The 22,587-nt window shown below is 43.2% G+C and overlaps 1 protein-coding gene across 3 annotated transcripts in view; it reads right to left on the bottom strand.

Moving 5' to 3' along the window:
• Nucleotides 1–19,593, bottom strand: part of oxr1a (oxidation resistance 1a) — a 114,737-nt gene extending 95,144 nt beyond the window's left edge. Inside the window, exons 1-2 of one of the 3 annotated variants that reach the window (XM_084026270.1) lie at nt 19,470–19,593; nt 6,736–6,821 (exon numbers count right to left, since the gene is read on the bottom strand). In XM_084026270.1, coding sequence (XP_083882396.1) covers nt 6,736–6,752 — 17 coding nt within the window. In that variant the 5' untranslated portion in view covers nt 6,753–6,821; nt 19,470–19,593. The remainder of the gene's footprint in view (nt 1–6,735; nt 6,822–19,469) is intronic. The other 2 variants (XM_084026269.1, XM_084026267.1) reach the window with 2 other exon arrangements.
• Nucleotides 19,594–22,587: the final 2,994 nt, after the last annotated feature.

The following is a 22,587-nucleotide window of genomic DNA, read 5'->3' as shown; positions in this document are numbered from 1 at the left end:
TAATGCAAACGCAGCAGATATGGAACAAGAAAGAGATTGCATGCGATTGTGATGTTGTTAATCGTGCGGCTCTACTGTACGGACAACCGACGCGGCAGCCAATGACATGTATTCCCAGGACGCCAGCTCTAGGATATGAATGCATACGTGTAGCGGAAATATTAACATTATCAAACAAGCGCAGCCCATCAAGTGTTTACTCTGGGGTAAAGCCGCCACCGGTCCTGAACCATTTAAATGGAGGGAGCCCCCTCCTCCCCCACCCAGTAACTCACGCTCTCTCATCTGGCCACGAGTGATGAAAGTGCTAATCTAATCTAATCGAGAGAGCCGCACACAAACCCGCTGCATATCTCACTTCATGGATTAACAGAGCGAAGTGGGAAAAAGGATGAATAATAAAGTGAGTCACATTAGAACAGATCCAGAAGCCTTCTGGATGATAGAAAGGGGGGGGGGGGGGGGGGGGGGGGGAAACCCACCCATAGGAAGCCTCCTATTCTGGGGAGGGGTGGCGAGAGCTCGCCTTTGAAGTTGGAAACCGAGCCGGGAACGTAATCCTGTAAAATATAGTTCTAAATAAAGCTGCATCAAAATTTCATTAGCTGGTGCCCATGGCCTGCAGGCTCACATTCACCAATTTCACTAGGTGACATTCAACCTCTGTACATTGATCCGATACGTGAGCCAATACATTACACTTAAATGATGGAGGCCCCCGAGGAAACGGAGAGTTAAATTGCTCTGCCTTCCTGTTGTTGAAATGCTTCAATTGAACTGCAACAATAAAATACAATAAATAAATATTCTTAACTACAACACACATTCATGGTTTGCCCGTGTTGTATATCAAGTCACTTGAATATGTACATAAACTCTGCTCTGGGGGTGTTTGCTGTTGTCATGCAACTGTAATACAGAGAAAGGTCACAGCAACAACAGGAGAGCGCAGTGAGGAACATGTGACCAGTGGACTTGTTCACAAGCACTCAACAATTCTGCCGTTTGTGTTGTTTTTTTTCTTCTTGTTCCCTTGTAGATTTATAGCCTCCAGCCAGAGGTGGACACCTCTGGGTTGTGGCAGACAGCACATCAAAATGAGTGACAAGTGCTAGGGTGGGGAAAACGGACGGGGAGGAGGGTGGGACACGTAAACACACTTTCTGCCTCAAAGGGAAAACATGCACGTTAAATCCTGACCTTTGTGCTATTTCTAACGTTTGCGTTATGTTGATGTTGGGGTTTATGAGGCGAGATGGCTCCATCTGCGTGCAACAACACCCCGTCTCCGACCACTCACTTTGATTGGAGCGCCGGAGAACGCCGGGTGCACGTTATGAATAAAAGACATGTGGCGGGTGTAGAGGGGAACAGCTGCTGATGATACAGATGCTGGAAATGTTAACCGGATTCATCCTGTTTATGCATTAATAGGCTACATGGTCTCCATTACCAAAACATTGCCGCAATTTTTCAAAGTCAACAGCGAGCGGCAGCAACGACAAAACAGAGCAGTGGTGTGTTTGAACCTTTACTTTGAAAATCTCTCAACTGGATGGGAAGACAGCCACAGAGATCAGATTGTTGTCACTCTTTTTTTTTGTGTCAGCATTTGATTCATTGATTGCTGTCTGGATGTAATGAGAATTTTTTATAAAAAGATGACACCAGACCTCTGTATGCCAGCTCTTCATCTCTGCATGGAGCCAGTAGCAAACACACTGTCGGTGGTCACATTGCATTTTGGGTAATGTCCAGGTTTTAAAAAGAAAAAAAGACTATCAGGAATAACAAAGATGATATCTCTGTTGCATTGATTTTGATAAACTTAGACTGTCAGAAGTGCGATGCTAAAAAAGATGGCCCCTGATTTTCAGTTTTACTTTACGAAAATCGGCACTGAATGACATTTACAGGGAGCCACGGTAGTGCAACATCTAAAAAGGTCTCCTGCTTGCGAAGCAATAAATGCAGCAACATTAGCATTGCTAATTGCTCTCGCCACATTTAGGAGGTCTTTACCCTTTTAAACGGCACCAGCGTCGACTCGGAGTGAGAGGGGTCGAGGGCTTGTTTTGTTGTCAAAAGTGCCACAGCCACTTTCATGAACATATTCCCCCTCACGCAACTCCAACCCACACATCAGACGACAACCAAAACATATTGGTCAGGTACACTTTAATGGAGGTGCCCATTTTATAAAATTAGACTGAAAAAGGCCAAGGCTGCTTTTATGCAACCATTTCTTTTTCATCAAAACAGAAAGTGCAAAAAAATGTGTCACCAAAGTTGCTAGAGTGCACTTTAAACAGAGCCAAGGCCTAGCGTTTTAGACCGCAACGACATACATAGGTTGTCATGGTAGTGTTTGAGCCTACTGATGATAAGAGGAGAGAATGAAGCACAAGAAGCTGGGGCTTCAAAGACGTCATCTCGTGGACGGAACCGACCGGCCGTGATGCCGTTTCGGTGCGGCGGCAGTAAGGCTCAGCTGGTGATGTGCATGTCGGAGCACACAGCGGGAGCTAGGATTTGATCTCAGGCCACTGATTATCGACCGCCGCTTCGCAACCAAAATAGCATGCAAAATCAATCGGGAGGTTGAGTCAGTCAAATCAACTACCATCGATCAATAAGAGAAGTTGGAACAAACAATGCCTTCATTACGCAGAGAAACCGACAGCAGTGTGGAAGATGAAACGGTTCAGTTTATGAAAACATAATGGGATTTCTATGTATACGACACCTTTTCCTGCATATTTATCAAGTCTTACGCTAGAAGAAAAACAGTGGAATTAATGCGTCCCTTGACATTTGATCCCTCCCTCTTTCCAGTGTCAGCAGAAAGCCCTCTTCCCTCATCACTTTCCTGCAGAGTTTAGCAGTCCTTCTATTACTGATGCTGTCACTTCCTATGTCCAGGACCTGCTGCATCGAAGGTCTGCCTGATCAAAATGCTGCTGCCGTCTGCGTTGTTAAATTAAGCGGCGGAGGTGCGGGCCAACTTGGACATCTCTGGCTGGGAGACTGATTAGATCCACATTGTTCTTGCTGGCTCGCATGGGCGCCTCTTGTCCACTCTGGGTGTTTTTCTCTCAGCGATACCGCTCGCTAGGAAAGCGGCTCCAACAGCATAAACGGACCATATGAGGCCCGCTTGTGTTCATGATGTCATTTTTGATAGTATGTTTAGTTTGCCTCCCCATTGACTTCCCTTAATTAGTTCCTCCATTGAAACAAAAGACAACCCTTCTTGTATCTTCCTCACATTCTGATATATGTCTGTCTCATAGTGGAAAACAGAACATTTAAGGATTTTTCTTTAAAAAAAACAAAAAAACACAGCTAACATCATGGTTTGTTCACAACTGCTATTATTATCCGACCACTTCTTCATCCCATTCTTTGTCTTTTTAGCCGTTTCCCACATCCTCTACCAGAGTTACTGGGGTTTCATGTGATTTGATTATAAAAAGGACACCTGCCAGAAACTACTATCCGTAGCCAAGTGTACCCGATAATCCAATGCAAAAACTTGAACTGACCTGAAATCAATCATGTACCTCCAGACCTGTATATTACATTATAAGTGCAAGAAAGAAATCTCTGAAAGAGCTGCTGCCACACTGTTGCAACACCCTTCAAGGTCGGTCCAAGGAGAGTCGGCGTGCGGCATCGGGGTGACAGCCTGTTCATCATGATTGGATCAGCAGGTCTTTGCAGGGGGTTAACGCATCCCAGCATGCACTCTACCCCCCCGAGACACCATTCTCTTCCCTCCGCATACATAAGTAATCAAGTGCAAGGCCCATTGATGTCGATCAGCAGCCCAGGGCTACAGACAGTGAGATATCCAATTACTCCTTATGAAGGTCAGGATAAGTGGGGGGTCAATGTCGGAACTGATATTTCGTTAAGACTGTAATTACTTGCTAAGCTAAGCTACCACGATGGATACATGACATATTGATTGGCGTATGGATGAGGGCAGAAGTGCAGGTACACGCTCGCCATGTCATCTTCAGACAAGTACACTATAGCGCACATATCCTGGACAGATGGAAGGGGTTTACTTTCTCAGGATTGTTTGTGATGAGTCATCCAGCGAGTCGGAGGGAGAACCAATCAGCTTCCACGGGGCGTCACCTTTCTAAAAAGGCATCACAATAATGGAGCATCCTATAGGTTATTAAAGCGACATTAAACATCAACTCCGGCAGATGAAATGCGGTACAGACGAGGTCAGGTCTACCATTTTTTTTGGCCCTAATGAGTCCGACTCATATTGCGGTAATTTCATTACAGCTCCCACTGAAAGCAATTACTGGATACAGTTGTGACACCTGCTGCGCTGCCTCTCCTCCATCTCCGTCTGAGCTGCTGCCGGCGTGACGGTTATTTCCTGTTCCTGTCCCGCTCGTTTTCCAAAAAACAGCTGGGAGGAACCGCTTCGATTCGAGGACCCCACGTGGCGGAAACCAAATGACTCTCTGTGAGAGTCCTCCGAACAAACACGTCCACAGGGAGATGACGCTGAGAATTCCAGTGGAAAGCCGGGGTCAAACTGAGGCTGTGTATTAGAACTGGAGGTACAAACTGAACTAAAAACAGAGCCGTTACCTCGATCCATGTAGAATAGAATAAACAGTCACAACACGGTAACAATATCCCTCTAGGTCCTGAACCGAGTCCTTCTCCACCCACACTGATCAACAACAACAATGCCTGGAGTCGACATCTCTGTTTCCTTCAAGACAATCACACCACCTCTCTTCATCGGACCTAGAAGCTCATATTTAGCAAATAAGAGTTTAAACACACAACTCATAATCAAAGCTACAGTGCGTCACTTCATAACTGTTCTCATCCGGAAGCTCAGATTAACAGCGCACCAGTTATTTTAATGAGAACATGTAGACACAAACAAATTAGAAATGTACGCAAGTGTTTGAGATGACTTGAGGCAGTAAAGCCTATATTTAAAAAACACACACACACAGATACACAGATACACAGCGTATGATGATCCATGACAGATGCGCAGATTTCCTCGGCCGCTTTGTGTTTCGTTCAGCAGTTTGGCGAGAGGCAAACGCTTTGTTTCCTATTCAGCAAAAAAAAAAATGGCAATGAGCTTTTGGAAGTCTTTGGATTTCAAGATGGCAGCCTTTTTACAGTCACTTTGAGCGTATCTGTGTCATCGACTGTGCTGACACAGCTCCCTGAAGATGGAGAGCTGGCTTGGTTTAATCATTCTCTCTCTCACACACACACACTTTGACAGCACTCAGTCCCACATCACATTATGATACCGTATCCTCCTCCCATACCTCATTTTCCCAACAACGCATCCCTTTATTCGTTTTGTGGACATCTTGCAGAAAACAAATATCTAAATTAAACCTTGCGCGGCTTATATGTGAAGCGGTGACTATCAAAGTGTTGCTCAAGGTACAATCAAGATCTTAGCAACCCGGTGGTAAATCCTCTTTGTCAACGCAAACCAGGATTTAAGAAATTGGTGTCAGTCTAAATCCGTGTGCAAGGCCGCATTAAAGTATCATGACCCGAGGCTACGACTTGTTTTTTGCCGTTTCATATTTATACAGCCAATTTCTTTATGATTAACTAGAGAACACTGTAAAAGTACTCTATATTATAAGTGAATGTACAAAAGCACTGGCATGGAAATACACTTGAAGTACCAAAAGTATACACATTATATAGAATGGCCCATTTAAAATAATACATATATGGTAGGCCTATATCATATAGTCATACATTCATTATAAGCCCGAAGTGAAGCACACATATACGATATAGAAAGGGTAAAGGCAAGCTGATTTCAAATATCATATACAAATCAATACAAATAACAAATCACAATCATTATTTTAAATGATAAAATAAATATGTTTTTGTGATTTATTCCCACCGATATGCTACACATGTTTAACATTTCCTATTGAAGAACTGCACCTCCCTATGTTAAATAGCTGTGAAAACAAAATGAGCTTTTAACGTAATACGACTGTGGATTACAACCTTATCGATTCAAAACCGACTTGTCAATTAGAATTCATGGACTTAATTATGCAGGAGAATCTTTTTATTATAAATAAATGGGAGAATGAATGCTCTCATCTTTGTACCAAAGATACTTCAATATAAACCAAAGCCAAGCTTTGTCACCCAGTATTAAAACACAAAAGACACAACCAAAACCATTTTGTTTTGATCCACCTTTCCACTCACAGGCAATGTGACCACTTCAGCCTCACAGTGGACATCCAGAAAAGTGATGAATGATTGCAGACTGTACGTACGTGACCACATTAAAAATACAGAATGTTCACACAACCGAGGAGGACTGTGGACCAGGTTTCCTCAACTTCCTACAAAAGCAGTGTGAGAGTATTTAAACTTCTGTTTATCCATTTAGGAATGTGGTAGCTGAAAATATCATCTTAAAAGTGTATACGGGTAAAGATGGTCTCAAGTCCACATTACACTAGAAAGAAATAAAGGGGGGATGGGTTTTTGTTTGTGTTGCGACCTGAAACAACCATTGCTTTGCTCCACATCAACATCTTTTCAAAGTCATCGGTAGAAGAAAGCAGACCAGAAATGATACTCATCATCAGGAGCAGCAATTTGAAAATAACCTGAGATGTCTGCCAGACTTTTTTTTCTGTTTTTTGGATAAGAATAGATCAAAAGTGACATTGTGCTGACCTTTTGGTGCTGAACATCTTGGCAGCGTCTTCTTTCTCCTGCTCAGAGGCTTCGGGGGGTCGAGGTTTGATGTTGACTTTTCAGACCTGCAGGAAGCGCACACACACACACACACACACACAGACACACACACGCAGAACACGCACACACACACACAAAGAAAAAAAGACAGGGGACAGAAGGAGATAACGGTCAGACTTTCAGCATCACAGTCAGGTTGCCCTCAAGTTGTCTGAACGCCTTCGCCACGCTGATCTCGACAACCTCGATTTGCCGGCCTCTGACTGAGCGATTCAAATTGGCCGGTCATGGCGGGGGATGGGAGGGGGGGCGCATTACTCAGCCGAACACGACAAACACTATGCATGGAGTCAAATGTCAGCTTTAATAATCATTCGCTCTACTTCGCCACGACGACACCGATTCAAAAGCCGAGTGGAATTAATTAGCGCTGAAGCTCAACCGGAGCGACGAGGAATAATTAAAATGCAATTAAAAAGGAGAAGTGTATATCTGCTTGTGGAGGCAAACAGGCCACATGCAGCCTATAAAGTAAGCGCAGCAAGTCTGTGAGCGGTTAGATTCCCAAAGTCGCTCTCCCTGGAGACCGCCGCGCTATACCTACCACATGGTATAATGGCTGGGAGTTAAGGTTATCAGAGACCGGGGAGGAGGAGCCGGAGTAAAAGAAGATAGAGTTGAATAATTAATGCCGAGGTCTACGCAGGCCTCACTTCTCACCCGCTCCTTTCTGTAATGAGATGAGCGGAGGGCCACGGGGAAGGAGGGGAGGGAAAGGGAAGGAGAACGGGGTGATTAAAGCGCCCGGCACACACACACACCCTCATTTATAACACCTGGAGCGTGTTTCCTCTCTCCTCCACGCTGGCACGGAGCGGCGGAGAGCTGAATAAGCAGGCGTGAAGGTTAACGAAGTAGTGTGACACTGGAAACATCTGTTAATTCATTCAGGTGACATGGAAACCTTGCACTTCTGTAAATAATCTGAGGGAGTGCAGCAGCCAACGTTGTGTCTTCCGTGCTTCACGGATGACAACAGCACAGGTAGGCAGCCACAAAAACGTCATTTTAAGGACAGGAAGACGGGACATAACGTTTGATAACGGACGTAGCGCCAAATTTGATTTGATCAAAACATTAGCTCAACTTTAATACCAATGCTAATGACACTGACGGACAAAGTTTGTTTTCTTTTTTCAGCCTGCCAGCTCACAAACACAACATAATACTTTTTTTCTCCTTCATTATAATCATTAAAGAAAACACTGGACGTTAAAAACATTTATATTATTAAAAAAAAAAGAAAAAAAAGGGATGACTTAATATGATCAGTTTTTACTGTAAAACCACAAATGTCAGCCCCCTGGTGGTAGGTTGCGACGGATCACTAATCTGGGATCATACACCTTTTGACTCATGGATCGGATTAACAGGAAACACGGGATGAAATAGAACTTGTAGAGATGCCAGCTGTTTTGTGCTGGCATCACAGATTGTAGATTGTTGAAGAGCCATGTCGGATGATACAGGTCGTTTCTGTTGTTTTGTTATAGAAGCTGGTAAACCAGCTTACAATATGCTGGCATTGGTAGTTTTAATAACTTATTATACACTGCTTAGAGCTAATGATAAGAAGTTTAACAGGTGAAAATTCCCTTTCATTCTAATATCCTAATCCTAATATCCTCTAATATCTAATATTTTGTATTGCTGTAAAAAATATCAGCTTCAAACAACTGTATTTGTTTACATTTATTTAAGATATTAGGTTTTATATAACACTTGAACACATGTAGCTCTGTAATCCTCTGTAGGTTAGCCGTTAGCTGCAGCGATACCAGATCTCTTATCCTGCCGATTTGAGGACTAGAAAGCATTCATGGCAGTCTCCCAATCTGATCGTTTTACTCAATATCGACCGATAGCGATCGGCAGTAAAGGTTATGTCACACCGAGATGGTTAAAAGGTGTAATTATTTATTTTTTTGGACATTAGTGAGATGAGAAATACCTCATCATAAAGGGCTGCAGGTACACCACAACAGCCAATTATTAAAAAAATATTTCCTTTCATTAAAGCGAACGGTTTATCTAATCTGAGGGACGATTCAGAGCTCAGGGAGTATGGAGAGACATCATTTCAAAGAGTTGCATAATTTCCTTTTCCATTGCTGTTAAAATGTGACTCATCCTCCCGTTCGTCACAGTGTTCCAGGGCTTTAAAATGATTACACAGAGTGCTTTACCAAACCCAGCACTCCCCTCAGCAAGATAATAACAAACCTTCAAGCTTTAAAAAAGGGACTATACCGAACCAGGACAAAAAACTAAAAATACATTTGGACATTATATGGGATTATATGAGGCCGGCTTCACATGCCAGTGGGCTCAAAGTGAACATGGAGCAATATGTTTCTTATTAAAGTCATATACAGTGAGTTGAAAAGTAAGTTGAAGCCAACGGAGAGGAGAGAATACTACGGCAATAGAAGTACAAAACATGAGTTAAGTTGCTGCATAGTTGTTTTTGGATGTCCATGAAGCATTTGACTTGATTTGAAACGGTAGAAGAGCAGCAGCAAATGATGGCGGCGCTTTCAGGTGAGCGTTTTATTGAATTACAAACTGAATTTAATTAATTAAATGCATTTGTAAGCTGCGAGCAGAGCATTTCATGTGCAGCACACTGTGTGTCTTGCGGGCTTCATTTCATGTTATGCAACCACGTGGAGGTTCACAGTGAACACACCATTTCTTTGTTCGGTCATACACTCTCTTTTTTTTGCCTTCTTAAGGCTCTTTAATCTGGCATTCACTTGCAGATTTGGTTTGGTTCCATTTCATTTTTAGAGTCGGTATTTTAGAAATGTTCCCCGTTGTGCAGCTGGACTAAAAAGAAGAACAAACCAGGTCTCTGTTTGTGTTTTAGGAGTTGAGTTAGCCGGGAGACATTTAACAAGTTCATTTTAGGTTTGACTGCTGAACTGAACTGAACTAGAATTATCTTTAAACCTTGTGTGATTCATATACAAACCTGCAAACTAGTGGAAAATGGAACAATGGAAATAGAATCCAGTATGGGGATCTAGAGAAAAAATTAAGCCCTTTGAGATCAGAATAAAATGAGAATTCATACATCATTTTGATACACAAACTATTTAATTGCATAATGTGTACGTTATATGATTGGATTTTAATTACCAATGCATTCATGTGTTCATTTATCTAAATGGATGTTGTATATTACTTTTAGCTATACACTGCTGCCTGGGTAGTTTATAAATCCCCCCCCTGGGGACCAATTAAGAGTTATTCATATAATATAATGTATTTGTTGAATATATTCTGTATTCTGTAAAGTAACTCAAGCTGTCAAATAGAGTACAACAAGATTTGTCTCAAATGTGGAGAAAGAAAACAGAAAAACTCAAATTCAAATAAAAGTAAATGTGCTTAGCTACTTTCCACCACTGGTTGAGAAACACCATGCTAATGCTAAGTTATTTAGCTAGCATTACATAACAGGAAGGTGTGGAAATTACTTAATCATGCTAGTCTAAAAAAAAATCATTAAAATGACTTTGGTTGTCACAATATAGAGAAGAATTATACGCACAAACTTTAGGCTTCAAGTTATGCATTTGTGACCAATTGCAAGCAGCTACTGGCAGTTAGGGGCGTGGCTTAGGTGTGTGTGTGTGTGTGTGTGAAACGTGATGACATGGAAAAACAGTTCTTACAAAACAACAATGGCGCAACAACAATGCTGCGATAACATCAGTTATAACTGAACTGGGAGTATTTCTTCATTGAAAGAACAACAAGCAGCTCTGAAGTCTTTTCCTCAATGGAAAATGTTTTTTTTTTCACTCTTCTCCCAACTGGCTTCCATCCGTTTGATTGACAGTTTGTTCGCTCACCTGACGGGTAGTTTTAATAATACAAATGCCTGTCCTTTTCCAAAAAGTTCCCAATGACGGCTTCTCAGATGGTTCTATGCAACACAGAGCATTAATATCTCAAACTGAGAACGCAGCACATAGTTGAAAGTGTGCCGGACAATCAAAATGTTACACTCCACCTCAGATCAGCCGAAGCATTAACCTCCACGACAGCAATGCAACCGGTGGAGCCCTGTGGTTTCTCCCGACGTGAACGGACCATGTCTACTTCCATCTCTATGGCAAAGGAAGCTTGTTTTCCCTGCCGAGCTTCATTAAGCCGGCCTTGTGTTTCAGCTTAATTGTCTCTGCCCGTGCGGCGCATCCTGACAAACACTATCAGCATCCAAGCATGTAATGGATCGAGGACAAATCCCCCGGACAGACAGGGGGGACAGCAGGTATCGCCGGTATCTCGGCTGTGCACTTTTTGCTGAACGCTGCCGGCCGTAAAACAGCGATGACACAGAGGGCCGATGTGTTCGCTTTGACGTATGCAGCTTCGAGTTCAAGGCTGATGGAGCCGTTTCACACAGAAAAAAACAACAAGATGAGCTAAGCTTGCGTCCAGTGCACCGTCAACACACAACTCACCGCAAAGCCGTCGGGGCCAAACGCTATGGCAGCAGCGGCAAATTGAGTTAATTCTATTCTCAAATAAGGTTTTGGATGGAAAAACCCCAACGCTGGGTTTATGAATGACGAGAAGGGGAAGGTAAATAAAGATATCAGCCGCGCTGCCTCCTGGATGAAATCCAGGGCGTTTGCAGGAGAAGTGGAGTATTGATCAGAGGCAGGATTAGCTGGCCCAGCGTGCAGCTAAATCAGTAACAGTCGTCAAGGAGTGCAGAGGAAGGAAAACAACACCGGTCACGTAACACTGTAGGTACAGCCGATGTATTTTAAAGCCAGGCATGGACGTTTCCTCTTCCAGCACGCCTCACAAGCATTCAAGAAAGGCTGAACTCTGGATGCTCTATCAGAGATCGTTTCAGGCAATATCCTTTATGTTGAAATCAATTCCTATTGTCGGGTAGGTTGACTGTATTGACACCTGCTGTAGGCTTGAAGGGTGAACCGTTCACCGACTCGCAACCTCACAAGACTTCTCAGTGAGCAGCTTTAATACAGGAGACGCCTGATGTTTCCTTAGGATTCAGAGTAAAACGGTGAAGAGAGTATTAAATATATACAGTCCAGTAGCTGCAGCAGCATTTCAATCAGGGCCCCGTTTCTCTGCAGAGATGACTCATCTTCGCTTCTTGTTCTCCTGTCCCCTGGTCATGCCATTGTGTGCACCTCAACACTGTTTACGTCTCTCCCCCTCCTCTCCCCTCTCCCCCCTCCCCAGTTCATTTCCCTGGATGGTGGCGGAGCACATGGAGCCTGATTGCAGCATGTTTCCTGAACTAATAGGGGTCACATTAGCCCGGCAGGAAACACAATGCCATTATGGAAATGTTCTGTCAATTACAGGGGCAAGGAATAAACACCCCCGTCGGTCTAATGGTTGCTATCTGCCCATGGGCATCTTATCTGTCTCCCGGAGGAAATCTGCGATACGGTCCAGGTTGGTTGTGTTGTTGTTGGGTAGCCCCGCATGAGAGCGTTTCAACTGCAAATACAAAACAAAATCTCAAAGAAAAAGGAAATTGTTACTCTAATTGATTGGCCATTGCATAGACTTTAAATTTGATTCCTGTATTGACATTATCGTCTAATTGAATAGTTACTGGATAGATTCAGACAGAAAAGTTGAAAATATGGCTAATTATTAAAGTAAGACGATAACATCCACCATCTATTAGACCACCAGAAGGCTCAGGGTAGCCTGAATCATGACAGCTATATCTTTTATAGTCGCTGGCCTTTGGGTAACATTATCCATGCTCACTGCAACAAGTTTAAAATATGGACTTCTTTAATTACCACTGCCATTAAACAGAATACGACGTCACACTCGCCGAGTTTATTTAATGTGTTTTAACAACTTTTTACAGTTGGTCCCATAATGAATATAAGCTTAAACCGCATGCATGTAAATAAATTCATACTATGGGATAAGATAATGAGATAAGCTCAATAAAAATGCACTGTTACTGTTGAATTAAACTAGTTAGACTAGAAATCAATAGAAAAGTATCGGCACCAGCATCCACAGATATTATTTATTGTCTCGTCGGTCAGAAATGAGCAAATATTAAAAGTAGTGCGATGCACTCACTCAGTAGAGGGCAGCAACATAGCAGATAGCAGTGTGTAGTTATGCTAGCAGTTAGCCACACATTCAAAACAATAACAGTGTGTAAACTGTTGACACACATTATTGTACGTACGCACAAAAAAGGTGCACAGACAGTCGCATGATTCTCCTTTCACACACTGTTGTGTTACATGTGGAGCCGGCATGCTATCTAAAATCACAACAGAGGCAGTACAGTAAGCAGAAGAATCCCAGAAAGTTGCCTTTCTGAACATTTTCCACGTGTGAAACGCTACATCTCCGGCACATTCACGTCAAAACGTGTCGTATGCAGCTCTATTAGGAGGCATGGTCAACAAAAGAATCGCTAGAAAAAACTGAGAAAGAGTATCGACATGAAGGTCGAGCAACAAAGTCATGATTCAGATCCTCCGCCGTCGCTCGTACCATATCACAACATTCCTGGCAGGAACAGCACGGCCCTGTGAGATGACATCATGCCAAGAAAACTACTGAGACTCTTCCTCACAGCTCACCGTTTACTCAAAAGAAACCGCCGCCCTCCTAGTTTGATCTATTTCTGTCCAAGTGTTTCTGAGGATGTGCATGGAGGCTGCACATGATAATGACAATGGTGGCACCAAAAAAAAAGAAAGAAAGAAAACCTCAGCTTTCCAGCAGAGTAGCTCATGGCAAGGTATGTACAGGAGCCCGGGACACTTGTCAGTTTGAGTTAAAGACATGCACACAGTCGGGTTGGGAACTGCTGAGTCACTTCACTGTGCGATATTAGGCTGACGGAGACAAATGCCCGTGGAGTATCAGTCAAAAGTGACCCCATCCCCCTTACTTTGATTCAATTAGCTTTCAAGCAGTGTCCCAAAGTGGAACCAAAGGCAGTGTTCGCTCGACTTAAGTGACGGGGGCCAAATCTGATTTTAGTTTGCCGACAGCGTCGCCTTCTTCCCATCAAGTTATGTGGCGCGAGTTTTTGTGATGCATGTCATCTGGCTGTCACATTATCACTCCATTCGCAAAGGAGGGGGAGGGGGGGGGCACTCTGAACATGCCCTTAATTTACCTCGACAGCTATGCGGTTGATAAGTTTGGACATTAAAAGTTGAATTTGGAGATTCATGAGCTGTGAAGAAAAAAAAACCCAGTGGAACAGAGGATAAGAGCGCAGATTAATTAATCTAAAACCAATTTGATTTAATCACTTTATGAAACATCAACACCCAAAGGAGTTCATCCTATCCATACAATAGGCAGTTTGGGTTACATGGCGGTGCTTCCTTATGCATCATAGTAGATTGGGAGGAGACCGAAGAAGAAGAGGGTGGTTTGTTGCTATGCTCAAGAGAGGAGGATGAGGAGACGATGGGGGAGGGTGGGGGTGGGTCAATGGGCCAGGTTCCTGTGGCTTAGCATGGCAAATCCTGTGTAATCCTCCAACCAGTCCCCATGGCGCTGTGTACTGTATGTAGGTAAAGCTATTATGGACCCAGACCAAGCCCGCCCAGCTGACGTGAGCTACGTCCTACAACCGCTACAGCCAGTCCTCCGCTATTGTTCACCTGTTCTTGAAGGAGGATTGCTGAGGATGTTAATCCTCCGTAAATCTCTTTTGAGATTATCATCATTAGACGGCGGGATAGAAAGGGAGGGAGCCAGACAAAAGACAGGAAAATCTCAGAGAGATGGGTGTGAAAACAAATCATTCATCTGGGTAGACAGGGGGGGCGGGGGGCTTTATGGCCTGCAGTATAGCTGCGTGTCCACACTTTAAACAAAAGTAAAAGGAGCTTTAATACTCCTACGTGTAAACAGAAGTCTTTCCTAGTAGAAGGCGAGGCATTAAAGTGACATAAAAGCATCGTCCTGTTTGGGAATCTGTCCTGCATTTTTTAAAAACCGTAAAGAAACATTGGAAGAATGGATTTCTTGGAAGCTTTAAAAATAATCTTCACCTAGAGGAATTAACTTACAAACAGAGGCAACAACTCACTGTGGCCCCGCCCCCGTCATTATCTAATTGCTTTCTTGTGGATTCAGGTCCCTTCCATCCATCTGATTGTCTCTCTATTCAAGTTTTGTGACACCACATTATAAAAAAAAAAATTACAAATGACAAAAAGTACAGAATTTGAAAAAACAATTGCAAAAGCTAAAATAAAACTGGATAAATCCCTTCATCATGCTAAGGACATTTGTTCACTACAAGCTCAACAAATAGTAATAAAATTTAAACAAATGGGACAACAGAAAACAAATTGGCAATTATTTGGATAACCAACTAAATGATCAAGTTTTTTGTCATCAATAATTCTCTGGTTGTAACGTTTCCAATGTGAGATAAATATTCAGAAAATGTCAAATATTTGGGTTCTGAGCTGTTAAACAAAAACAAAACCATTCAAAAGACGACTGAATGTAAACGATGCAGGAATTTAAACTCTTAAAAAGAATTCTTAGTGAACGTGAAGAAATGCATTTAAACGTGTTTGTTTGAGCTCAAGGATACACACGGCGGGTTTTGAGCAACACACCGATTCTAAACATTATTTGTTTGTTCACAAGAAAACTCCACAGGGCACCTTTAACTGGGCTGAATGATGCTCCTAAATCATCAGCTGTTTGTTCTGCTACGAGATTTGTCTTTTATATTAATCAGTGACAGCAAAATATTGAGATAACCACATAAACGGTCTCCTAAAAAATTATCCAAGCTATGAAGATTTGACAGGTATTAATGTTCAAGTCCTGCTCGGAGGGATAGCGAGGATAGCCACCTTTAGCGCCCACAGTAGCGTTACCAGGAGACCTCTGTGGTCCTTGGTTGAGGGTGGACGAGAGGGAAGCGCCGCAGCTGGAAAAACGGGTGTCACATTCATCACCAGGGTGTGAAAGAGACAGTGACGGAGGTGTAGAGCACAGCAGCCTGGTGTTTAGCCCCTTTAGCATAGCTAGTTAACGGTCGCCTTTTACTGTGTTCGAAATGTCATACATTTTACTAGAGTCCACATTGTCCAAGTGAAGACACGATTAAAACAGCATGGCATGAATTTACATACATGTCCTTTATTATACAGGTAATTGTGAAGCAAATTTCCATGACCTTTCCCAAAATTTCTCAAGGCCTGAAAATTGCCATTTTCAAATTTCATGACCTTTCTAGGTTTTTTCGTGAGGGCACTGGCACTGCCGAGTCTAGCATGGACAAATAGTGTGGAAACTTATTTTTTAGACTTAATCCTTTTTTTTCGGCCGGTAAAATAGGACAAGTGGAGACTGAGCAACTACAAGCTTCTTATGCAGCCTGAACAAAGTGCTTAACACAGTCAAAACTCTGGCCCATGATCAGAGGGAAGGCGATTTTGGTTGCAGACAAACCCTCTTTAAGAGATTTATTATTTAAGCTTAACGGTCTCACGTGGCACTGCCCATGCTTATCTATTATTTTTCACTACGACAACTTGGAGGAGTTTCAGTGGGGTTAAGCATCGACCGGGTGCAAAAGCCAGATTCAGGGCTTCGTCTACACCAGCAAAAGGTGTCTGTTTGACTTAAGAACCCCGCGTGTTACAAATACGCACAATAACAACCCCTCACCAGCTTCACGGCACCATTATAGAACAAATAAAGATTAATGACACAGAGGGAACGTTGATGTCATTTTTACATAAAAACGCACTATTCTACAGAATCCCTATGGGTACATTACAGAAGGTCCTGTAGCATGAACTCCATGTAAAGCAGATTGGATTAGATGCAGTCGGAGGAAACACCTCTGTAGAAAAAAAAACAGTGGCAGGTTCACACTCATGACGTGCGTTTGAAGGAAACATCTGTCTGGCAAAAAGTGGGATCTGATGTTCGTAATTCAGTCTGCATTCACAGAGATTCCCCGCTCTACCTGAGAGCCGTGTTTGTGTGTGTGTGTGTGTGTGTGTGCGCATTAATGAGATTGCAGAGATAGTCGCAGCTGTTAAAACACCACATGACTTTACAGCCTTCCGCAGATGAATCTGACAGATACCGAATTTCATGGAGGCCACCTCGATAAGCATCGAGCCTCATCTCTTACAGCTCCGGCTTATCTGCGTGACGACAAAACACCAAAAAAGCATGAAAGCACAGCTCGATGCGCTCGGTGTGTATTTTGCGGGCGCCGATTGAATTTGTTTCTTTTGGAAACTACCATGTGTATAATGGTTTCTGCTAAGTGAATATAGTGGAGTTTCATCAAGACCATTCTCAATGCAGTAATCAATTGGTAACAGCAAGCACTCGCTGACGAGGGCCTCGGGGCGAAGGGTTCATCAGAGCTAGCAGGGCCGTGCATAATTTCATCACAAGAGTCATAATTCAAGGTGTGTGTGTTTGTGTGTGTGTGTGTGTGTGTGTGTGTGTGTGTGTGTGTGTGTGTGTGTGTGTGTGTGTGTGTCAGCGCCATCATTTACAGTAGCAACATGATGCTTCTCGTTTTCTCCTTTTTTGTTCTCAAGATTCATCCAGATGTCCATTTGGTGACTGCAGGGTCGTCATGGAAACGGCTCAGCATTTCAAGTGAAGTGATTAGACACTCGGTCGCTTAATTGATCGGCCGAGTGACAGAATATTAACGGCAACAATTATTTACCGTTTGAGCATGCAATTACCTTGTTCCAACTTCTCAATGTTATCACTTTTGAAAAGCTTATTTTCTTCATCTCGCAATAGTTAAGGCATTGGATTAAAATTTCATGTCGCAATTATTCTCGCCAAAATAATACACAATATCATCACTGACAGTCATCAAAATATGGTTAAAACTCTTAAAAATGAAATTAAAACAGTGGAATCATTTTTCCTTACATTTTGTTAAGAAACAAATTGTCTTGCGTCACAAGTCATGTTTTCATTCACACATTTTTACGCGCATTTTAAAGCATCGCCTCCGAAAATCTGGATGGAAACAACAAAAAAAGGCTTGCTTGATGTAGAAAAGAGTAAAACGTATTATGGAAACATCTCTGCGACTAAATTCGGATGTAGTGAACATTTTCTGAAAGCTTGGACTTGCTTTAGGTTTTAAAGCCGTTTTGCTTCTCCTCAAAGAGGCTGCTTCAGTTCTAACTGCCTGGTGGGACTGAAGAGAGAGAGGCGTGTTAAAGCGAGTCCAGTTACAAACCATCGAGCTTTCAAAGATTAGCATGACCTAGATGAATGACAACTTCCAGAGATGTGACTGATCAGCTGTTTCCACTGTCAACATCTTCCATTGATATTGTCCTATTCCTAATAATAGTTTTCTGAATATCTTTGGGTTTTGGACCAAACAATCCATCCAATCCATTACCTTAGGCTGCGAGAAACTGACAGGCACTTTTTTCCCATTTTACAGACAAAACCATGAATGGAGATACTTGGCAGATGAATTGACATGAAAATTAATTGTTCACCGCAGCTCCAGCTGGAGGAGCTCCATTTAGGTAATATTTGGCAACATTATTATCATTATGAGGAAAATGTTGAACATGAAGAAAGTCAACATTTTCAAACCAATACTGACCACCAAGTAAAACCACAACCAATGATGAGTTTCACAGCAAAAATCTAACTCCTGTTCGCTTTGGATCAACCTCAATGTGCAATAAGAGATTAAAAGCAGGCGGGACCATGTCCAGGCCCGAGGACCACGTCCAGGCACCTGGTCCATGTCCAGGCCCGAGGAACACGTCCAGGCCCGAGGACCACGTCCAGGCCCGGGGACCACGTCCAGGCCCCTGGTCCACGTCCAGGCCCGCGGAACACGTCCAGGCCCTGGAGGTGGCTCACCCTTGCACCTTATGGTTATACCTTGTTGCTTAATGCAATGTGGTAATAGGCTTAGCGACATGCTACTCTGCAGGGGGGAGTTGGGGAGGAGAGTTTAGGGCTTACTGTGATGACTCACTTCATTACGTCTGCCTTCCTCTGAGCTGTCTAGTTGCTGAGGAGTGAACTTTCCACGCTGACCTCAGGTGGCATCCACAGCCGAGGAAAGAGGTTAAACATCCACTCATCAGCTCACTATCAAGACAACACCTTGTTTCAGGCAGACATGTCTGAGTTTATGGAGATGTGGATGTTTATTTATTTTATCTTAATATTATGATAGTGCACGCCATCTTCCCCCTGATATTCCTGCAGGGAGCTCCATTCCTACATTAACTGGGATTCTATTCGTTTTCCAGAAAAGACAAACGGATGAACGAGTACTGCTGTATATGAACATGGATATGAGTTACACCTTGATGGCAATATAACTACAATTAAACAACACCAACAGGACCCAAATGGCGCGTGTCGGAACAATTACCGCGACCCTTCACCTGAATTTCACCTGCCCCTGAAAGCATCACCAGAAAACAACTATTTTTAAACCATCCGGGCTCGTGAGCCGCAGCGGGCGCGCGGAAACACAACACTTTGCAAACATTAAACCTTCATAAGGAAACGACTCATCCGGCCACGTCAGAATATAAGCCGGCTGTGTCGTTTTCGCAAACAAACCGAGAGGCACATCGCCGCACGCCGGTACTTACTTTCAGGAGGGGGGACATGGCGCGAAGAGCCGCTTCTGATGCTCGCAAACACGCGATGGAGGCGTCGGAAGTGTTTCTTCTGCTGTCAAGCGTGCACCATCGCTGGGAATGTACACACGGGCGGACACGCGGAGTCATTTGACCTTCTCCCAATAGAAAGTACCATCGGTGAGACGTAGGAGAGGGGAGGAGCGGACCATACCAAGCAGGCGTCCCGGCGAAGCGAGGGGGGGGGGGGGGGGCTGTCATCCCGGGATGCACTGCAGGAATGAGAATGATACAGGAGCTGCAGTGAAGAGTGGGAATTAATAGCAACTAGCAGGTGGAAATAGAGTGAAATAGCAGGATGGAGCAGGTTTATGGGCAATTCAGTTCAGTTTCCCTCTTTTCTTTAGTCACTGGGACTTTCAGTCTCCCTGCTGTTCACCCCATTAGAGGTAGGTCACCATTAAAGACATGCTGAATGAAACATCAACAGTGTGTGTAGTGTTTTAGCCCTCAAATGTTGACATTATTTTTATTAATAGGACCTGCAAGCAGGAGCTATAGCACACTATCTCTTAAACTAGAGAGACCGGTCAAAATGACAGTGTAGCAACAGGTAATATTAAGGTATCTGTACTTAACTTGAGTATTATTTTGTTTTTTAGAACTTTTTACTTTAACTCCCTATATTTAAAATCAAATAACTGTCCTTTCTACTCCTTGCTGAATTTTCCAAATATTATCAATATTTATTTTATATTAATGTTATCTTATTAATATGACACAAGATTCAGTTAGCCTTGCAAGGAAAACAGCCAGTAGAAATGTCCTTCAGGGTGATACTTTTTACTTCTTCTTTAGTTTTATTGTACTTCTACTAGAATGTTTGAACCGATATTAGACACATTAGCTCAGGAGGTAGAGCGGGTTGGCTGGTAACCGCAAGATTGCTGGTTTGATCCCCGGTTCCTCCTAGCTGAGTGCCTGGTGTCCCTGAGCAAGACGCCTCACCCTAATTGCTCCTGACGAGCTGGCTGTCGCCCTGCGTGGTTGACTCCGCCGTCAGTGTGTGAACGTGTGCGTGAATGGGTGAATGTCAGTCAACACTGTAAAGCGTGTTGGATAAAAGCGCTATATAAATGAGGACCATTTACATAACTGACTGACTAGATATGACAGAAGATTCAGTTGACCAAATGGCACACTATCGGCTCATGGACATACTATATGAGTTGTAATATCTGGATTAGAGGCAGCAAAGAGTGTCAAAATAAAAGCAGTGATGAACTGAAAACAAAACGGGCTCTTGCTTTACAATAAATGTTTGGCCTTGTGAGCACACAACCTCATTTCTCACATGCGCTATAAAGTTGATGCACCATGGCTGTGTGGAGGAAACACAGATATCACACAGTGTTTGGGACGTACGTTGCAGAAGAGATTCCACAAATTAGAAATTTTGCTGCATTTAGCTTTTTTGTCGTATGTGTTGTTGTCATGTCAAGCTGGTGATGTACAGTCATGTTGGACAGATGAGGCCCGAGGCCAAAGACCAGTGCCTCTTTCCCTCTGTCTCTCCCTCTCTCTCTCTACCACACTGGTACACCAGGACTCCGTACCCACTGAGTTGGAACCTGCATTTCTCAAGTATAAATGAAGACTTGTTACTGTATTGATTGATGGTGCACTTCAACAGCGAGGGGCTGAAATCGATGAGCGCCACATGGAGTCTGAAGACCGATACCTGTGATGCCTGCGCTCCTGAACACCCCAGAGCTCAGTCATAAATAAATGAGGGAGACAGTGCGTTTCCTGAGAAATAGCTTGCTTTGAGGAGGAAGAGGGGCCTCTGTATACCTTTTCACACTGCATCATCCAGAGAACAGGGAGAGAGGGGAAAAAATGCCTATTAAGATATTAGATATTCTTCATTCCACGAAAACAAGTCCTGTTTTTCATGGAACAGAGAATCCATTCATCAGAAATTAGTTAAAGAGTCACTTTATTGCTGCGATATCATTAAATATGTGTGTATGTGTGTGGGTGTTTGTGATTACTCTCACACCCATCATAAAACTGTAAACAGTCTTGCATAAATTCATTTAGCTAGAGACTAACTGGGAGCCAGTAAGTATGAATTTCTCATCTGAGTGAGTCGGAGTGAAATTACTAGCAAGGCGTTGCCTGTAATGTTAAATAAACCTCAATGGTGAACAAGGAAACTCGACATGACTCTGGGCCTCTTGGCGGGATACGATTGGGGGGGGGGGGGGGCGGCTGTGGTTCAGAGGTAGAGCGGGTCGTCCTCCAATCAGAAGATCCGCATGCCCAAGTGATCCTCCGAAAGCTGTGCCATCGGCGCGTGAATGTGTGTGAATGAGTTAGATGAGATCAGATGGTGATGATGCCTGAATGGGCAGGCAGCTCCTCTGCCATCAGTGTGTTAATGTAGACATGTAGCGCCTTGAGTGGTCAAAAAGACTATTTATACGATATAAATGGTGACATCTCACCTGGTAGGTTTGTGGAAGCAACAACATCGAAAAAACACATCCAGTCATTTTTTAAATAAACTATTGGGCGGTATTCATAGTGAAGCTGTATAACAAGACATTGACAGAGAACATTTTAATTCTAGGTCAGTGATGAGGAAATGCAGATGATTCGTTCATTTAGCATCATTAATCTCAGGGTTACGCTGATGGTAGCAGTGCTTTGAGCTAAATGCAACACATCACATACTATTTTCTCTATTAGTAATCCTGCAGTGGTGCTGGCAAACCTCACAGTCCTTTATTGTTATTGCTGACAGACATTCCCCTTATAAAAAAACAGAATTAAAAACAGACGCAGTCCTTGGTCCTCCACACAACTCACCAATGCCATCCGCAACAAAGGACAAAGCTAGGCTAGACTCAGTGGCACCCCCGAGGACTGGTTAACCTTTAGACAACAAAGAAACATCTGCACCAGCATGATTAGGAAGGCTAGATCAAATTATTATCAGTGAGCTCAATTTTTTAACACTATAACATCTCTTAACAATTCATCAGACCTGCCACCTCAATCACACAAGTATCTGCTCACATTACTGATCAATCATATATGGTTGAAGCTTTTAATCAGTATTTCT

Source organism: Eutrigla gurnardus, assembly GCF_963514095.1.
Source record: "Eutrigla gurnardus genome assembly, chromosome: 14".
Taxonomy (NCBI): domain Eukaryota; kingdom Metazoa; phylum Chordata; class Actinopteri; order Perciformes; family Triglidae; genus Eutrigla; species Eutrigla gurnardus.
Note: the sequence above shows the minus strand (reverse complement) of the source record. Positions and strands in the feature narration are given on the sequence as shown.